At 35.5% G+C, this 21179-nt stretch overlaps 1 protein-coding gene across 13 annotated transcripts in view; it reads right to left on the reverse strand.

The window, feature by feature from the left end:
• Bnc2 (basonuclin zinc finger protein 2) overlaps positions 1 to 21179 on the reverse strand; it is a 417193-nt gene that overhangs the window by 240654 nt on the left and 155360 nt on the right. For 7 of the 13 annotated variants that reach the window (XM_063251541.1, XM_063251535.1, XM_063251534.1 and 4 more), the window contains one exon: positions 4240 to 4323. The exons of the other annotated variants lie outside the window; for them this stretch is intronic. In XM_063251541.1, coding sequence (XP_063107611.1) covers positions 4240 to 4323 — 84 coding nt within the window. The remainder of the gene's footprint in view (positions 1 to 4239; positions 4324 to 21179) is intronic. 13 annotated transcript variants of the gene reach the window in all.

The raw sequence follows: 21179 nt of genomic DNA on the forward strand, positions 1-21179 counted from the left end.
GCAAAGATCTCACATCTGGCAATCATTTGTCAATAGCTGGAAAGAGAACGGCAGGAAACTTTCTGGCTCTTGGAGAAGATGAAAAGACAAAAACCATGTGTCACACACACGCACACTCACTCTGCAACAGTACAATGACTACTACCCTTATTCTCCACCCCTCACCCACCCATTTAATGATCATCAGATATACTCAACTCCATGGTCAAAAACATGCAATCACTTGACTTGTTAAAGCTGCAGTGTATGTACATTTTTCAAATAAACCCCAGGGCTGATGTTAGAAAATCAAAATCAGTCAAGCATAGACTGCCTGGTACTTTGGGCAGGAATCCTTGTGGTTTAGTCAATAAACACAGTCTGAATGAAAGACACCACAGTAACTAGACAGTAACGTTTTGAACAGTTCTTAACCTGAAAGGGGTTTGGGGGGTTGGTGCACCAGTGACCAAGGACATAAGGCTACTAGTCCACTTAAATCACTCTACCTGCAACATAACTCCACTTAGCACAAGGTCATTTGTTGTTTCTAACAGAGAAGAGAGGCAGGCAGGCAGGCAGGCAGGCAGGCAAACACAGAGACAGAGAGAATGAACATCTATTTGAGGATGTTGTAGGTGTATGCTGGGGAAATAACTTTTACAAATAAATAAATAATTATATCTATTTAAAAAGGTGGCAAGGGAAACCTCAGATTTGTTTAGTACATGCTGGTATTTACAATACAAAGAATTTTCAGGCTTCAGTATGAGTTCATAAAAATGATCAGCTTTGCTTCAATAGGTTTTATCATGTAATAAGTTTTCAAATCTCCCCACTAAAATTAAGTTAGTTATCCAAAAATCACAGGAATTTCAATCTGCTCGTAGTGATTGACAGACTTCAAGGGATAGGCTTTGGTTCACTCTTACGGTGTATTTAACTAACAGCAGCAGCCTCCAAGCTTCGCCCTGTGATTCTCCAAGTGAATGCTGCAGGTTGTTTAATAACCTGGCAAATTCACAGTGGCTTGTCAAATTATTACAGGAACAGTGTCATCACTAAACAAGCCTGATCACGGTTAATTACAATGCAGACCAGAGAGCAGCCACAATTGTTCATTAATTACAGGAAGCACCTCATTTAAATTTTATGGAAATTTACACTTGCACCCCGGTATGTCTGGAAAAAGAGTGATCCTTCACGCATTTACAGAAGAAAGGAGTCTGTGGTTTATGAAACATCACAGCAAATTGTGTCTAATCTGGTACTGAAATATTGGTTCATTATTTACTCTAATTTTCTAAGCACTTCAGTGGTAAAAAATACTAAGTCAAATCTCACATCTTGAATTCCAACCAAGAAAAGAACTGTACTAACCTAACTATGACAACTTAATATATGACAAGGAACAGTTAGACTAAGAAAGTTAACTTTTCTCTGATTAAAAAATAAAATATTTATTGGCAATTAAGAGAGACCTAAACTAGAAAAACCATTTCCCACACAATAACTGCCTAACAGCACAATTCTTTGCTATTACACATCAATTAACTGGCCAAGAGTACCCAGTTTCACACCTGTAATAAAGTAACAAAAGAAAATAAAGTTAGTAATTCAAGTCTTGACTTCCAGCTATTTTACTAAATCAAACATTAACACCAAAATAGAGCAGATACCCTCACAAAGGTCAAACCACACACAAACTTGAAAGATAACAGTCGTTCAGAGTCAAAAATAAATCCATGGAAGAGTATGGAATTCTGGGATTGCAAAATTACATTGCTACTAAGTCTGAAGTTGGGCTGGTGATATAGCTCAGTGGTACAGCTCTTGCCTGGCAAGTGAAAGGCCATGAGTTCTATCCCCAGTACAGAAAGAAAGACAGACAGACAGACCGATAGACATCTGAAGTTTTCGGAATAGAAGGCAAGTTTTAAAAGAAAAAAAGTAGCAGCAAGGTGTTTCCACAGTCATGTGAACTTATGTCAGCTAAAATATAAAACTAAACTAGTTATGAAGGTATGTAGCTAAAAGAAAATCCTTTTTAAGAAAGGATAAAGAAACTGTTGCTCCTAAATTGAGGCATATAGAAGATTATCCTCAGAATCAAGAGGTCAAAGAGTTAATCCCTAGTGGTTACAAACCCTGCCCCTAAGTAAGCCCTAAGATCCACCCAAGAAAAGTGGACAACTCTGGCAGTCCTGCACAGATTTTGAGTTCCCTGAAGTGTTGAGCTAGACTACAAATTTAGAAATGGCTTGTTCCCCAAGACATAAAAAAAGAAATGAGCCAGATGCATGCCATGGCAAGAGTGAAATGAGACAAAGCTAAAAAGTACTCCTGGAATTGTTAGCTGATGAAGTACATATGAAGTGTAAAGTTTATTATGACTTGATGGATATAGTAGACATTGTGTTTTTAACATGTGTGGAAGCCACATTCAGGAGGGAAAAGTAGAAAATGAAAGAGGATGCCTAAGAGGGTCCCAGTTAATTCACCAATTTACCAGAGTTGACAGTCTTTTAACAGATTCAACCTTCCCGCTCAGTTCACCAAAATGGTGTTACAAGACAAAAAAATCCAATAATGTGATCACTTTCATTACTTTGTTCAAGAAATTGATCTTTTTTGCAAGACCCATAATGAATTGTCAACCACACAATCTGTTTACCTACAGCCTGAGTTTCACTTAAACTTGTAAATTAAATATACTTTTTCTCCTTTATTATGTCAAAACAACATGTTCCCCAGGTCTTTTACAGTTTTATTTCACACTTTCACATCCGTAAAACCCATTTTCTTCACACTGTAACTCAAGGTTCAAAAACAGATTATCCAGCAGTCACTCATAACGTATCATTGCAGGTGATGTGTTTGAAAACATCACTCATCCTACCCAAAGAGGTCAAATATCAGACTACTCTCCACGAAAAGTCTTCCATCACTCTGCATTTATGTGTCACACACAAGCTGTTAGCTTTCTAGAAGTAGGCAATACACAATCATGTCTCAGATGTGTCACACCTGTCTTTCTGTTGTACCACAGCCATACACCACCCAGACAGTACCAGCTTGGAGCACAGCAAAGCTCAGGTGGTCTTTCCTAGGCCAAGAGCAGGTGTGCAAGAGATGCTATACCCAACAGTGCCATAAAAACTGAAATCTCCTCCCTTCCACCACTTCCTCCCTAACTCCTGCTGTGAAGAAGTCAATTTTTAAAAGTGTTTTCATTTCTCAAATGGGGTATCTAAATCAGTAAAAATGTTGCAAAGCTGAACTCACTATGTTCATGCTACAAGCCTGAAAATTTAGAAAAACAATAACAAGTGGAAGCCTTTGAAAAATAATAATAATATAAGTTTGCTCCTACTAGATGGCATCTACGTTGAAATTTCAGCAAGTATCTTTGCGATAATTAGAAATAAGAACATGTATATGTATATTTACATATCATAAATGATATGTATATTTTTAATTTGTAAGATACTAAAAGTGCTAGTGCCTCAAGACTGTACCACATTAACTAAAATCAAAACCAACATTTTTAGAGGAAAAAATGTACTTTACACATATCTCTCAATCCATAAAGACACACAATACTTATCATTAAAGTCCTGCTTTTCTTGTGGTGTGCCCACTCAGGCTACTGTTGTAAACTCAGAAACCAGAATATAGGAAGCATGATTTATCCCCAATTTAGCACGTGATAATGATGATTCTGAGAGATGAGTGAGCTAATAATACACATTCAATTCCTCTTACATGCCACTCCTAGTGCTGTTACATACAAATTAGGTCATTTAATCCTCATAATCAACTTTTGTGGTTAATTTTCATTTTACAGATGACAAAAGTAAGGCTAATATAGGTTGAATGACTTGCCAAATATTCAGTTACTTTTTTGAACCTAAGCAGTCAACCTTCGAAAATCATGTTTCTGTCTACTACAAATTAAAATACCACTCCCACCACCACTATACTGGAGGTGGAACCCAAAACCTCACACATGCTAGGCAAATGCTCTATTAATGAGCCACATTCTTAGTCAAAATATGTTTCTTGAATGAATAAACTGCCAGGTACACAAAATTCATTCTGAAAAGAGCCTTTTGCTGCACATACATGTTACACTGGTTATTCGTCACACCTGTCTCAATGGTTATCTTGTCCTAATAGCACTGCTGACACCCAAATGGTCTTCAGGGAACACTGTTTCTGTCACACCTCCCCCAGCTGATAAAACAGTAAGACTCCAACCTGGACTTCCAGCCTCTGGTCTGGCTCCTCCAGGTTTGGGCAGAAGTCTGCACCCAGCACTCTGCCAGCACATGCCAATGGAACCTGGGGGAATACGGCCGGGTTAGATGCTGGGTAGAGAGGCTGCTAGCAACTGCACATACTCACATATGACCAGAAGGAAGTGGGGCCACCCCAACTGCAGGGCTGAAACAAGCCAGCATGGCTAGATGGGTGTTTAACAGTTGGGTGTTTAACAGATGGGTGTTTAACAGCATATATATCAAATACATGATAATATCACAAAACCTACGTTAGTCACTCTAAGAAGAAGAATTTCGAGAAGAAAAGATTCACATAGACTTTTGTTCCCTCTTGTACTTACTGCATGCAACACAAAGTAGGCATTTAATAAATATCCACAGACAGGAAGAAGGAAGTAAGTTAGAAAGGAAAGAAATGGGGAAGGGGAAAAGACTGAAACAATCTCTACTGGACATTGACAATTCCTTTTGTTCTTTAATTGTCTTCTTAATTATAACAATTAAGTAAATTATATTCAATGGTGCTTAAAGTTCTTTTCTACTCTTGCAATAACTGTTTAAATTTAGTTTCCCTGTTCTTAGTACAGGCTAACACAAACAGGCCTGTAGGTACCAACCAATAATGTATTTATTTACAAGTGATGATCAAAAAATACAATGAATGCTTTAAAATTTAATGTGTTACTGTGAAAGATACACTGCCATTAAATACTCAAAATACTTTCTCTTATTTCATAAAAACTTATCCCACTGTCCTCGTTTTAGAAGTCCTCTTCCATGTTTTTAGTTGTACAGTCCTGGCTGCCTTGATATCCTCAATAAATTCAAAGTGTTTACCTTTCATGGTCATTTTGACCTTGGGCAGAGTCAAGTCTTACAGTACCAGACCCAGTGAAAAAGGTGAATAAAGATATACATCCATGGTAATGTCTTTATTTCACATAAATGACTATAAACATTTGATCAAAAAGGATGATTAAAAATATCATGAATATTTAAAGATTACAATAAGAGATACATTGCCATTAACCTTTCTAAATACGCAAAAAAATCCCTCTCACTTAGAACATACTTATTCCTCATTTGTTAGCAATATAATGTTTTAATATAGTAAGTTTTATATAATTAAACATTAATTATATTTTCAATTACCTCTGAATACATAGTTACTACTTTAAGAACTTTGGTTTACAAGTATATTCTTTTTTTTTTTTTTTTTTTTTTTTTTGTCTTTTTCATTTTTATCGGTACCGGGGATTGAACTCATGACTGCCTGCTTGCAAGGCAGGTACTTATGCCACTGAGCTAAATCCCCAGCCCCTACAAGTATATTCTAATAAAAATGAAAGTAATAAGGCTATGATTTCATTGATATTTTGCAATATCTAGAATTCTACAATGAAACTCATAGACTCCCTTAAAACTGTGTCATATATTATAATTACTCAATATAATTCCCAAATGTTGACTGTTGCTTATTTTAGATTTTTAAGGCAAAGAAAAGAGGACTTAAATTTCATCTATACCTATTTTCTGCTTTTAAAGATTTCTCTAAACTGGAGATGTAGTTCAGTAGTAAAGCATTTGACTAGCAAGCACAATTTCCAGCACTGCAAAAGAATGAATGAATTCACAATGTTTCTCTTATTGCTACACATTACATGCAGTCTTCACTAATCATGTACCTACCTATATGTACCTAAATCTTACTACATCAAAAAGGGGAATCTCAATTCCATCTTTCTATCAATCAAAATATTTCTTTGTGTTTTTTGGGTATTTTTAACATTTGAATTAAGATCATCTATGCTAATCAATTATCTGTGTTCAGAGATCAGTTTTTAGCCACATATGTTTATGTTGCTTTAGGTGTTTCTTTTAATTCAGAAACCAGTTTGCTTTTCAAAACAAATAATTCTCAAAAACTTCATTTTGCATTTGTAAATATTAGCAATATGAAGGTCAGCATTCAGTTAATTCTTCAAATATTTTTGATCCAATTCTCTCTTTTCTAAATCTCTTGTTCATTTTTCCTGCCAATGCTCACAAGGTGAAACAGACAGGTCATCTGCTGTCTTTAAAAGTAATAAATGAATGTATACCCTTAAATCTATATCCTCCTAACATTTGGAAGGTCCATGTGTCAAGGAAGTCAACATGTGGGCAAGTTACATATACGTGTTTCCCATCATGACCTTGTAAGCCATGTGCACTTCCATTTTACACACAAAAACTTCAATTTAGAATAGATAAGTAATTCAGAGGCACATGCTATGAAGTCACAAACCCAGATTCAAACTTAAGAAATGGTACAGACTGAAACCATGAAAGTAGTTTAAAAAAGAGGGGAGAGGGTTAATGACCACATTTAGAAGAACCCATTCTAAAGGCATTTACTGATGTTTCATATGAAAGATATTACAAAGAAGACAATAGAAGAAATGAAAAAGTGCTATCAAAAAGCAAAACCTATGGTACATGTGCTATTGCATTTCTCTTCTAAGAAAAAGATGTTAAGGGGCTGGGGATTTAGCTCAGCGGCATAAGCGCCTGCCTTGCAAGTGTGTGGTCATGAGTTTGATCCCTGGTACCGATAAAAAGAAAAAAGACAAAAAAAAAAAAAAAAAAAAAAAAAGAAAGAAAAGAAAAAGATGTTAATGGATGATGTTAATGGATGAGTTGTTTTGTGTAAACTAAAACCTCAGGATTCCGGTTTAACCACAGCGTAGGCACTCTGCGATAAATAAGTGAGCTTTGGGTTGCAATTTTGGCACTCAGTCTCTAAAAGGTTCTAGGACAACATAAGCAATGTAGAAGGGAATTTACTCTCCAAATTGAGGAATAGGAAAAGAATCAGGCATAGAGTAGAGCAGATACATCAGGAATTTTGTTGTGCCACACAAGGAGGTAACACTGACTCCACCCCTCAGCTGAAGTATGAGGGTGCACTAATGAGTTCTATAGCAGTAATTCCCCCTAGGGAGCAACACAAGAAAGACGAAAAACCAATCTAAATGTTCCATATCAAAATGAAACTTCCAAAAAGGCTTCTTTTAAAACTTCAACAAATGTGACTGTTAGAATGATTGAAGCACCCTCCCCACTGTGAGCAACCAACTGATTCAGAAGAACTGTGTTCTTGGATTAAAGCTGCAAGCCTAAAGCCAAGCAACTATTTAGAGAACAATAATATGCAATGTAGTAACCACTGTAGATTTCCTATTGTCTTATCATTGTTGTTTTATTCCCTTTAAAATTAAATTAAAAAACAAGATGACTGAAGCAAATTCCATAAACCACAATACATGTTACTATAAATTATGTATAAGCAATTCTTTATTTTACATATACAAAAGAAATTCCTACATACCTTAATATTATTTGACTAAATCAAAAATACTAAGCTTCTAGTTGCTTTTTATCCTTAGTCACCGAATGAACTTATAAACATTCTCAAGAGGAAAAGAGAAAGTTAAACAACTATAATTATATTCAATTATAACTTCAGACACTTAGAAACAGTTTCTGAGGGAAAACAACAAAGTCTATGAACACACTGAGGAGGAAATGGTGCCAAGTACCAGTATGTTTAAACAATTCTAATCACAAAAAGGAACTAGTAGTGAAGTAGGTGACACTTTCAAATTTAGAGTACTACAGGGTTTTTTTGTTTTTGTTTTTGTTTTGTTTTGTTTTTGAGACAGGGTTTCACTCTACAGTTCAGGTTGGCCTTAAACTCACTCTGTAGCCCAGGGTGGTCTTGAACCCCTAAAGATGCTCCTGCCTCTGTTTCTGCAATGCTGGGATTACAGGGGTACACCACCAAGCCCAGTTCAGAACACTACAATTTCTGAGCAGAAAAAAATGTATAAGCATCCTTGAAAGCGAACTCCCATATTTTAGAGATGAAGAAATCAAGATTCAAATGAAACCCGCAGAGCTGGGGATACAGTTCAACATATAGCGCATGTCTGGCAAGCGTGAGGTCATGAGTTCGATCCCTGGTAACCAAAAAAAAAAAAAAAAAAAAGAGGCAAGTCCCTAGGTAACCTGGAAGGAATGTCTCCCTTACAAACCAAAACTGCTTAGTTTACTAACAGATTATGATCTGACACTACTCAATATTCTCATCATAAGCAGTGTCATCAAGTATCAGAGAGGAAATTTTTTAAAAAGCAAAGACAACCATATCTCTTAATTCATCAAATCATATCAAGGAAAATAGTAAAGAGATAAGTAGGTAACTTTGTAACTTGGCATATCTCATTCTGCATTTTGATTCAGATACCTCAGAAGATACCTAGGTATCTATAAGCAATAAAACAAAACTGACAGAAACAGCAGATAGATTATCTCATTGGTAATTCACTGTAAATTAAGATAATAAAACATACTGCGTACCTAACCATTTTAAACTGACGGGGGATTTAACTTTATCCACTTTCTTTCATTTCTAGCAGTTAAATGTTAAGACAAAGCACCCTACAATGATTTATACAAAATGCTCATAGTGATTAAGATTTGAAGACTTTTAGCTTTTACTCTGGGCATTTTTATTTTTGCTTTTAGAGTAATAAAAATTCAAACTAAAAACAAAGATCAATCGTGAACTGATCAGCCAATATTTTCCAAATGTTATACCACAGGTTTAATGACAGGATGGTAAACTGTCTAGAACTGATACATTTCCCTCTGCTGGTGCTTGTAACAGGAAGTGAGAGGCCTTGCAAGGGACCCTGTAAAATCCCTAGGGTGAGCTGAAGCTGAGTGCCTCTCTGTGCTCCTGTACACACCTCAAAGGAATCATGGTGTGTGTGAGAGCTATTTACAACTTACCATGTGTATAATCAGCAGAAACAAAAGATATGACAACGAGCATAAAGGCCTCTCAGGAGAATTCAACAAGGAAGGGCAAGTGGGCCTTCACTTCAATGTCAAAAGGGCTTCCAGAAAACACACTTTCTATGGGGCAGGGAGGAAATGTGGCAGGCTTCCCACCCTACCCCCACCCCTTCCCACACACACACATTTTGTTTACTAAGATCCCATATAAAAACTATTAGGCACTGAATTTCTGAAGGAAAAAGGAAAAAAAAAAAAAAAAAAAACACATAAAACATCCCAAACTGCAAATGAGCATTACAGTTCAAACTATTTAAAGTTCAAAGAAAGTAGGTGGGTAGAAGGAAGGAGAAAAAAGTAGGAAGAAAAAGATATAGAAATGATAACTGGGGGAGAGAGGCACGCTACCAAGATAGATGGGTAAGAGCCAGAGATGCTTCTTGCAGTCCAGGTCCCCATGAAATTTAATGGCACTTTTCAATATTAAACATTCAGGTAGGCATTTGCCTGGTCAGCACTAAGAAAGTCACATCCTAAATAAACACACTAACTTTCATGTCAGCTCAAGTCTTTTCAGTTAAGCTGGCCACAAGCCCAGATCAGTTCTAAACGTATGTTTTGGTGAGTTCAGTCTAGCAATGTGAAGGGATGTAATCAGAATCCAGGAAAGAATGGACACACAAAATGGTTTTAAAAATACAGAGCAAGAGATAATCAGAGAAAAAGCCCAATGAGAGGACTCAGGATATGTAGATCTAAGAACTGTTACATTCCAAGCCACCGGGAACTATTGATAGAACTTTAGAACTTTAGCCTAATTTCAGTTGTTTATACAATGCCAACCGCCAAGAGGAAACCCACACAGTTGACACAAAGAATTCAGGAACATCATTAAGAGAAATGGACTGGACAACAAGCTCACCAGGACACCTTGTGAGAAAGAACAGACAAATAAACAAATTACCCAACACTACAATGATGAAGATGCATGTACAACACTGCAGCAAAATTAACGAAGGCAAAAACTGAAAAATAGTAAGGTAAGCTAAGTGGCAGTGTAATACCTAACTTATACCTTAATTTTTCAGCATACAACTTAACTAGAAGACAGCACTGCAAGCTGAAATTTTCTCTATCTTGGAAAGCCAGAATAAGACTCCAAAGGCACACAATATACAGAATCTAAAGCTAAAATGAAGGCCCCACTCACAGAAAGCAATGAGAATCAAAACAGTGTCTGTCTTTTTTTCTGATAAGAAATGGACAGAAATACACTCATTCTTACTGCAGCCTGAGGTGAGGTACTGATACAGTAAACAGAAGACAAAAAGGATGAGAGACAGGTAGTGGAGAGGTGGGTGGGGCAGGGCCACGTCGCAGCAAAACACTGGTTTCTTCTGCAGTTATTCTGGAACAGTGCACTCTGAATCGAGGTAAAAAGCAAAGGGTAAAACAGCAAATATTTCTACTCTCCAACAAGTTAACACACAAGGAAGACCAACCCAGGTTTGTGGGTGTGAGAGAAGCCAGAAGTATCTCATGCGTGTTCATTCTCACTTACTCTGGTTTCTGTGACATGACCAACATCTGCAGATACACTGGGAAGAACTGAGATATTCACAGCCTAAACAAAAACAAAACTACCCTGATTTTATACTGCAAAATACGAGATACAAAGTAGAAATCTTTCTTTTCTGGAATACTCCAGGGGCCTAATGGGCTCTGAGTAGTATTAAAAGTATAGAAAATCTTTCTTGAGAATCATGAAAGACATTTACAACACAGTGTCTCTTAATTTCCACATACACACAAGTATGCATGTGACTACTTTGTATTATTTTTTATTTTGAACAAAGAAGTAAAGGAACGGAAGGCTATCACTATGTCCTTCTTTCATATTCGATAAAACGGACAGATGAAATGGAGGCGAGTTCTCTCAGTGCCTACACTATTACCGAAACTAGTGCCTCAACAGAAAATTCCTGTCATTTCAGAGTTCAATGCAGTAATTCTTATTTTATCTAGGTTTTAACACTGAAGAAATTGAGGATAAAGTCATTCTTTATGCATGGAAGTGTTTTATATTTAAGAAGGGAAAATGCAGAACTGGATTGTTTCAAATCGCCTGTAGTTACCTTTTGAAATTTAGCGCTTTGGAAACTGAACACCATAGGTTGTTACTTCCTGCCATAACATCAAGTTTGACAACTGACATTAAGTAAAATTTCAAATATGTCTTATATGTATCCAGGTTAACTTTTGTTCTCAAGACCCAACTCAAATCATCCTAAAGATAGGTGAAATTCAAAAGAACTCCAGCTTTGAAGTTTGACCTCTGTTTAAATTGCAGCTGCAGTATCTTATAAAGTTGTTCATTTACTTACTATCTCAGACTATAGTTTCCTGCATCTGTAAAAGTGGTGGTCACATTTGCCGTGCAAAGTTGACTGGGATGTCACACATAAACCACCTAACCATTTAGCAGCCACACAACCTATCGATAAATGCTATTTCCCGCCTACACCTCACCTTTAAAAGTGGCACCAGAGCTAAGCCGATGGTGAATCCTATGAAGACAGCATTCTAGAAGGCTGAGGTAGGAGAATCACAAATTCAAGCCCAGTTGGACAACTCAGGGACTTACCAAGACCCTGTCTCAAAAAAATGAAAAGGAACTGCAGACGTAGTTCAGGTTGAAGGTCCTGTGTTCAACTGCCAGTCCCAGAAAGCAAAGCAGATGCAGTATCACTCTGACAAGAGCTGAGATGTTTGAGGCAGAGAAGGAATTTAGAGGAAATGGAAGTAAATCTCAAGTATCAAAGAAGAGCAGCAATAGGAAGAACTGAAAATACCCATTCAATTAGTCTCAGTTATGGTCCAATTCAATCAAACTATAAAAGGCTTCCCAAACTTCTGTATGAGAGACTTTTAAAGAGGTGTCTCAACTCCGAAGGGCTGACCGTGAAAGGCTAACTGGAGAAGTGCTGTAGTTAGAAATGGCACACCTCAGCCACTTGCTTCTCCTGTAGAACTCCTCACAATTAAAATGTAAGGCAATTTTCTGAGTTTTCTTTCATACTAGCAAATTTGATTTAGAGTAAGGAATTTCCAAGGAACATGAGCGCATCAAATCTGAAGAAACCCCTTTAGAGGATGGGACAGCAAATTTACTGACACTAATAGTACAGGTTTGCCTAAAGTGAGCTTCTCTGTACTCCAAGTGATCCTGCTGAGTATTAAACCCCGAGAACTACTAGCCTAAATAAATTACAAAGCCAAAAAACACCCGTGTGGCACAAACTCTCTAGATGACTGTTTTCAACTAGATAACTAAAAACTAAGCAGAACACGGGAAAAGCACACACCATGACATACCAGTAACATCCAGATCTCCCAAACTCCCACTCTAACAGAGAAGGAAATCAGGAAGGGAGAAGCATTAAAAGGCCAATATGAGCAGGCAGTCTAAGGGAACATCAGCATGGCCAACTCACATATGCTGCAAGCATTAGAAGACAATGACTTGTGGGCAGACATTACTTTAAGCAACTGAACAAAAAGCACTTTAAAGCAAGCCAACCCACTAGGTTAGCTCTACCAGGCTTAGCTGGAGAGATAGTGATCCATAGTGATTAAAAATCAAGATGAAGGGCTGGAGGTTTAGCTCAGCGGCATAAGCACCTGCCTTGGAAGCAGGCAGTCGTGAGTTCGATCCCCGGTACCGATAAAAACGAAAAAGCCAAAAAAAAAAAAAAAAAAAAAAAAAAAAAATCAAGATGAATCTATTTTTAATTAGAGAAAAAAGGGCTAAAGGTAATAATTATCAAACCACTGAATTTTTTATTTATTTCTATAGATGGTCACAGTTTTTTTAAAAAGGTGTGCAGGTTGGAAGAAAACATCCATCTAACTCGATCTTACTTCATAAGCACAAAAATAGAAAAACAAAATCAAAGGAGTTTCTTTTTTCGGCCTATATTTACCAACATAGAAAAGAAAAAGCTATTGAAATATGCACTTTAAAAAAGCATTAATGGGAGTTAGAAAAGTGAAATATGACAGAAGAAGAATGTCATTTCAGAAAGTAAAAGAATACTGCTCCCAAAAATTAAATATTGAAAATTATCCATGAACCACTTACATTAAACAAATTATGCTTTAAAAACAAAGTAAATAGTCATAGATGGTTTGAGAGAAAACGACAATGGTATTCTATCTCTCTAGTAATATAGTATTAACTCAATGTTTAATGGTTGGCTAGAGATAGAAATTCCACTGGAGTAGCCCTGTACCACCACATTTGACATGAGTTCAACCAGTGTGAAGCCTGAGCCTGAAGCAAGATCATACCATACCAACAGACCTGTAGAACCCCAACTGCTCAAACAGGATGCCAGGGAGACCTTTAACATTCTGCCAAAGCTCATATTATATGGTGCCAAAGATCAAGAATGTAGCATGGTTTTCTTTGTATGTAAAACTTAAGAAAAGAAAGAAAATGGGAAAGACATAATTCAGTTCTGCTGTTCCACACAGTACAAACTATCCCAACTCAAAAATAAGTCATACTGTGTATTACTCAATTTCCCAGCCAAGCCCAAAAAGGAAAAATGCACCAAAGAACACAAAAACAGGGGCTGGGGATATAGCTCAGTGGCCCTGTGCCTGCCCGGCAAACTCAAGGTCATGAGTTTTATTCCCAGTACCAAATAAATAAACATGATTTCTGTGAGATAGACTATACTTCCACCCCAAAAGCACAGATCTCAACTGGGGTGAGATGTAGGGGACATAGAAAACCACAGTAGTATTTCACCAGACTGGTAAAAAGTGAGTGTAAACCTCACCTACTAGCAATATCTTTGTTACAAGGTTTACAGGAAAAATGGTGAAGAGATAAAGTAAAAATGAATCTTACATTCTCCTTTGTGGATCTTATAAAATATGGTATGTTCTTCTGAAGTGAACTAGTTTATTCCTGGTATTTTATACCAGGACTAGTATTTTAGAAGCTTAAAGAGGAAGCTCAGTAGACAATGAAATGTATAAATGACAAAATACATGGAAATGCTCTTTGTTTTCTTTTTTTTTTTTTTTTGTATTACTTCCTCACATAATGTTGAGGCAACTTCTATCACTGAATCACTCAATGATAAGCACTGCTACACGCTCTTCACTTATCACTATAATCTCATTAACAAAGACTCTTAGCCATATATCATGACTAAAAGTTCTCAAACCCAGTGAAGTCTGAAAGCCTGCCCATTCCTGCTTTTCAGTCCCTTCAGGTATCCCTCTATACACCTCCAGATCATTTCCAACCAGGGCATACCTGGCCCTTTGCACTAACCCTCAAGTGATAATCCCAATTTTGCCATTTCATACTCAGTAAGTACTGCCACACAGTACATCACCCCCACCAACTGTCAACACATTCTCCTAGATGATGTTTAGCGTTCCCCACCAATTACCAGTTACAATCCAGCTCCGACTTGCCCTTCCAGCTTTATCTTCTCCTCCTCTATCATGAAAAATACTTAGACTTAATTAGACTATTTGATGTCTCTTGCATACTGATTTGGGCTTTCTCCATTTAACAATTCTCTTGATACTCTTTTTGAAATACCCTTCCCTTTATTCTACTTTTGAAAATCTCCATATTTCCTGATCACACTTATTCCATGAATTCACTCATACTTAGCAGGAAAAAAGATTTCCTGTATCTATTTCCAAAGTTCTGGAATCCTTACAGTCATCAGCACTCTACAATCTTGCAAGTTTTTCTCTCATTAACAGCAAGAACGAACTTCCTGTTCTTTCTGTTCCTCGATAGTAACTGATATATTACTCTACACATATCACATAGTCAATCAATTTATGCTAAATAATAAATAAATCTCTTTAAATTCAGAATGATACCAGTGACACGATGTTACAAGTAGAGTGATTTTCAACTATTTTGTTATTCCTCCTAATCTTCAACTAATACTCTTAGGGCAGTTAAGGACCAATAATTCCTATGATATAGAAATTCAAGATGCAAAGAAGGTGCTATCTACGTACAAAGTCGTCTTCTAAGCACAACTGAACCTGTAAAGATTCATACCTACTTCAGTGTCATGCTTCTGATTTACGGTATGTGTCTTCCGAGATAAGACTCATCAGAAGTGAACTTGCTTGGCCTTATTGGTTGTATTTTTCCTCTTCCTGAACTTTTCATTTATTTTATTTGAGGATATCTCTAGAACTTAATAAAGTAACCTTCCACACATGGGCAAATGCACAAGTCCCTTATAATACAAGCAGCAAAAAACTTCCCTTATTCTACAAATTGTCAATATATTCTAAAATCTAAAGAATAGAATAATAAAATATATAAGACATCTACAACCTCCTCAATTAAAATTTACCAGCCTTTGAGAATGGCATCAAATATGAAAACATCATTATGGATGGCTCTGTAAAAATCTATAATGAGCACTCAGGAGGCTGAGGCAGGACAATCATTGCAGGTTCAAGACCAACTTAGACTACAAAGTTAGCTAAGGCTAGCAATAACTGCAAAATGAGATCCTGTCTCAAAAAGAAAAACAAAATCTGTACTGATTGCCATATATACCTGGAAAGAAAGTAATGAGCCCATTGCACTGCCCTGAGATAGGAATACATTTCTAAGGTACTATGAAATCAATTTACAGACAATTGAGGAAAACTTTTCACCCTTAAACAGTTTCTAATTTGTTTCAAACAAAGGGTATGCAAATTGTAGCCCTTAGGCCAAACATTATCTTTCTGCTTACCTTTGTAAATAAAGTTTTATTGAATTTACAACCATGCCTGTTCCTTTACATATGCAACTGCTTGGGACTTACTTTTAAAACTGAGTCGTTACTATTGAAATCTATATCTGCCTAAGATGTTTACTAACTGCTTTTTCACAGAAAAGTCTTGACAATCTCTATTTTAATCTCTGTAAAATTTGACCTCTGTCCCTAACAATAGTACTTCCAAAAATCACCTGTAAGAAATAAGTATATCCTAGTATAAAAATAATAATAATGAAAGAAAGAAACAAAGAAGCACAAAAGTGTACAAGCAAGGACATTCATTTTGTTTGTTTTTTGAGACAGGGTTTTACTATGTAGTTCAGATTGGCCTTGAACTCAAGTAATTTAGACTGGCCTTGAACTCACAGCAATCCTCCTGCCTTAACCTCCAGAGTACTGGATAAAAGGCACGCACCATCGCACCTGGGTTAACAATGATTACAGGGAAACGTAACGTTTTGTTTGAAAAGGCCACAAACCCAAAAAGTTAAATAAGTCATGATAGGATGTCCCACTAATAAGAGTACAAAAATTATTTGGCTCTTTTTTCTTTTTGGTGCTGGAGGATGGAACTTTTTTTTTTTTTTTTTGTCTTTTTCCCTTTTATTATCGGTACCGGGGATCGAACTCACGACTGCCTGCTTGCAAGGCAGGTGCTTATGCCGCTGAGCTAAATCCCCAGGCCCTGGAATTGTATTTTTACACGTTAATTTTATCACTCATGTACCTACAAATGTAGTCTTTTTATGACACCAGTATCTGTCCATATATTTTTAAGTATATACAAGTGAAGACAGGTAATTAAAAATGTTAATAAGATGGTTTCCCACTGTGGTACATAAGAGTTTTCTTTCTTCTTCCTACTTTTATTAATCAGATCGGCACAATGTGTACTTTTCCTGCAAAAATTGTGAAAAAAAGGTTTAAAAGTATTAAAAATTAAAATCTGTACAAAGTTCATGTCTTACATTTTAAAAAGCTCTAAATTTTTCAGAAGCTGAGTATTTTTAAATCTTCTTTTTAATTAGGGTAGAAATTCTTTAGTTTGATTTTTACTGTTTTGGTTTCCTCTTTTTGTTTTATAGACCAAAGGGTTCTAAGGATTAAACCAAAAACCTAAACATCTATGAAATGTCATCCTTACTCTGACAGTATAGCAACCTAAAGGATGAATTTTTTTAAGTCTTTCACAAAGGCATGCTTGGGTTAGTTAGAAGGGGAAAGGTTAACGGAATAGTCGCTTGATAGGAATGTATTAACTCAATCAGTTACTTGCTTCTGGGTTACCATAAAAAGGTTCATCAAGTAACCAAAAGCCACATAAGATTTTAGAATTATGCTGCTCGGTGACTGATTCTCAGTGAAGAGTAAGAAAAGAGAAATTTCTCTCTATCCTCACTTTCTTCAGCAAAAGTAAGCTTCTAAAAGGCTAGCACAAGTAGTATTTAACTAGTAATTAAAGAGTCAAGTATGTGCATGATGTAAGTATTAAGAGCCCTGTGCCATGGTACATAAACACATACTGAAAGAATACCAAATAAACCTTGCAAACTACAAAAGTAGGTGGTAATATAACAAGAGCTCACCAGCCCTGTGCCAGCTTTTTCATGCATCATTTCTAAGCCCTATTTTATGAATGAGGCAACTGAGTTTCAAGGTGTTACATAAATTTCCCAAAATCAGATAAAGAAATCAGTTCAAATGCATCTAACAGCTTACTGTTAAGTCTGGACTCTTCCTGTATTCATGACAGATAAGCTGTACAGCATTTCTAATCAAGTACTATACACAATCCTAATACAAATTTTGCAGCCAAGTACTATATATAACTCCAATATAAATTTAGCAGATATGAAAATTTGAAATTCTTGGTTTATAAAGACATTATAAAATCATGTCAATTAATTTATTTCACAAGGAATTTATTTAAAACTCTATTTCCTCAGTTAAATCAACCTATTTTCCCTGTCCTTAATTTTTCCCATATATGCATGTATGGGTATGTATTTGCCTTTTACAGATGTTATAATACAGAACACCAAAATCTTTTCATATTTTCAAACTGAGATAGAATTTGTACGTATTTATAGACAAAGACTCCAGTTAAGAGAGAGAACTAACTTTTTAGTTTTTTCAGATTCATCCCTCAGTAATTTACTTCACTTGTATGGATTAAACAAAACCTGTGTACCTAAGAAATAGTGTGTGAAAAATTGTACCATGAAAAAAATCAATTTTTTACAATGATATTTATACTATACTATGTTTTAGATATATGTTTCTCACTTAAATTATACAGATTAGCTTTTCCTATGAATTCCACAAAATAACACTTCTAAACCTTCAATTCCTAAACAAAGAGACAGGTTTTTCTAGTCTTATTTCTTGGGGTGCAGTTTTCTTCTAACCAGGTATAACATGGGTCGTAGGTAAGGACCTAAAAGATAGACTTCTGTAGCTTGCCTCCTTCCCATTTAGAGTAGCTTTGATTTTTATCAGTTCCATGTATTAACTTCCTTATTAAAAACTAAAAAGGAAAAAATGTAGAATCTATAACAAAATTTTATTTATTTTTTCTTAAATAGGTTAGTATAAATTATAGACAGATGAATATGTCAGAGGAAAAAGCAAGGGAGTTTGAGGCCAGCCCTGCTGAATACAGCTTTTTTATCTCTACTTCCTTATCTATAAAATGACAGTAAGGGTACCTGCCCTTAAAGGTTTTCCAAGCTAAAATAATACAATGACAGAGATAACACATCTAGCATTCTGTGGGTACTACAAGGTAGCTACAAAATTCTTAGTTATCAATCTTCATTCTGTTACTGCTCCTAATAGACTAAAGTAACCTCTAAGCTAAATATTTATTTTAGATTTCATGTTGCAGTGTGTTCAAACTTATGCTGGCTAAGAAAGTGGATGCTAAGCAAAATAACATTAATCAGAGGTGACCTATGATAATATCATGTACTATACAAGAACACTTTTTTTAAACAAACATAATCCCTGCTAAAAAACAATAAAAGCCTGTTACCTTACAAACAGCCTCTGAAGTATTTCATTACCCATAGGCATTTCATACAAGATTATAAGACAATACTATATTGCCCACATATATGTATGTTGTTTGCTATTTTATTTAGTTCTACACAAGTGTAAATATTATTCACTTAAGTATGACCTTAAATCTATGATTAAAAATAAGTTTTCACAAAACGAAGGAAAGGATGGGGTCTTATAAAATCAGTTTCAAGCTCTATTATCAAGTGCTAATGAGTATACAATAGCAGCCTTAATTCAAGCAAATGATCAGCTCTGAGATACAAAGGTAAAGATACAAAGGTATAGAACCTTCCCAATTTTGCCTCTATTCTACCTTTTCGCATAACAGAAATAACAGACTCACTCTGACATCCATGTAGGCCAAGTTAAGAATTTTGCAGAGTAGTAAAAATGTCAACAAATGGATAACACAAGAGTTTCTTAAAAAAAGAAAAAGCTAATGATGACCTAATACCTTTTCCTTTTCTATAAATGAAATTTAAACACTTCATTTAAACTTACTCCCTGCTTCTCTGTTATTTCTAAAATTTCAAACTTCCCAAGAGAAAAACAACTAGAGAACATTCATGGGGGTGGGGGGGGTGGCACCCACATGGAGGGTGGGGGATTTTACTGAGTACCTGCTACATACTACAGCTTCATATGTGTTGTCTCATTTCATCTTCCCAAGGAACTCTCAAGTTCACTTTCATTTCCCTATTTTAAGACTGAAGAAAACAGGCAAAGGAATGTAGCTCAATGGTACAGCGCTTGCCTAGCACACTTGAGACCCTTGATTTAATTTTGAGCACATGCTGGGAGCGTGGGAGAGCATAGAACAGAAAAGACAAGAGAAAAGCAAAGTAGGTTAAGGAAGAAATGACTTATAGGTGGTCATAAGTCTAATGCATGGTAGCAAGAGCATCTGAACTCAGGACAAATCTTAACTAACCCCCCCCAAAAAAAATACCCAAAGCCAAACACTAGCACGACAACAACAGAAAATTACTAAAAGAACAGTGTTGATACTTTTTAAGAAAATCTGACTAATTGAGAAAATAGATTCTTACTTAGCTGAAATTTTCTTAGGAAGGAAATGTGACATTTGAGCAATTCCACTCTATCTCTCTTGCTTTATGAAAGGAAACTTTTAATAAGCCAAATTGGAAAGGGATGAACAAACTACAACATCCTTTTCATAATTAAAGTGCTTCCATAATCATGACAATCAACTATAGTTTCAGATGATTTAAATATACATTAGATTGTTTTCCTTAATTTTCTCAGTTTTCCTAAATGAAGAAAAGAATTTTGAAAATTGGTTGGCAATAAAAACAGAAAAATAAATTTTTAACTCTGTAAGTAAAATTCTCCTGAAAAATCTCATTTTGTAATGTACAGCTAAAAACAAAAATCACCAAAAGAAAATTCCTGTCATCACATTACCAGATTCAACAAAAGAAATGATTACTTAAGTATTCTCTAAAATGTAAGGAAAAATAATGAGTTCACCACAAATTTGACATGCCATGTCCACATACAAATCTTGATTTTGCTGTAAAGTTAATCTCTTGTTGGTTTAAGACTTCCCATAAACACTGTCAATACAGTATATCTGTATAAAAAGAAACCTTCATATAAACACCACTAATCAGATTAAACTAAGAAGGTCTATCTTGACCAAAAATACGATTTTATAGAAATATATATATCAAAAAAAGAAATATATATATATATATATATATATATATATCACATACTTAAAATTCTATTATGTAAATAGGGTACACCAACTCATGGCTGCTCTGTACTGTATTAATGAGTTAAATTTTTGTTATGCAACTTTTTAAAGTGTCAGTTTAACAACAGAGAACTATCTTAGCTTATAGCAGCTTTACAAAAATTTCCTTTTAATTTGGCAAATATCAAAGTATGTACAAACACATACACAATTTACATATAATACATGTATATAACTAAGGAAAAAAGTAGCCTCACAAGAACATGAAAACATTTAGGTTTGAACATGAAGATAAGCAAGCAATCCAAAACTAAAATTCTAACCCCTTATGATTTCTTTCTTAGTAATCTTAAAATCATATATATATTTCTCTTGCTCACTGGGGAAAATCAGATACATGAATATTTCATAGAGGCACAATGTAAAATCAGAAAACTGTTCCATACATCCACATTTTAATCTATT

This window comes from Cavia porcellus, unplaced genomic scaffold, assembly GCF_034190915.1.
Source record: "Cavia porcellus strain 051 isolate PalLab524CR breed Dunkin Hartley unplaced genomic scaffold, mCavPor4.1 scaffold_1, whole genome shotgun sequence".
NCBI classification, from domain to species: Eukaryota; Metazoa; Chordata; class Mammalia; order Rodentia; family Caviidae; genus Cavia; species Cavia porcellus.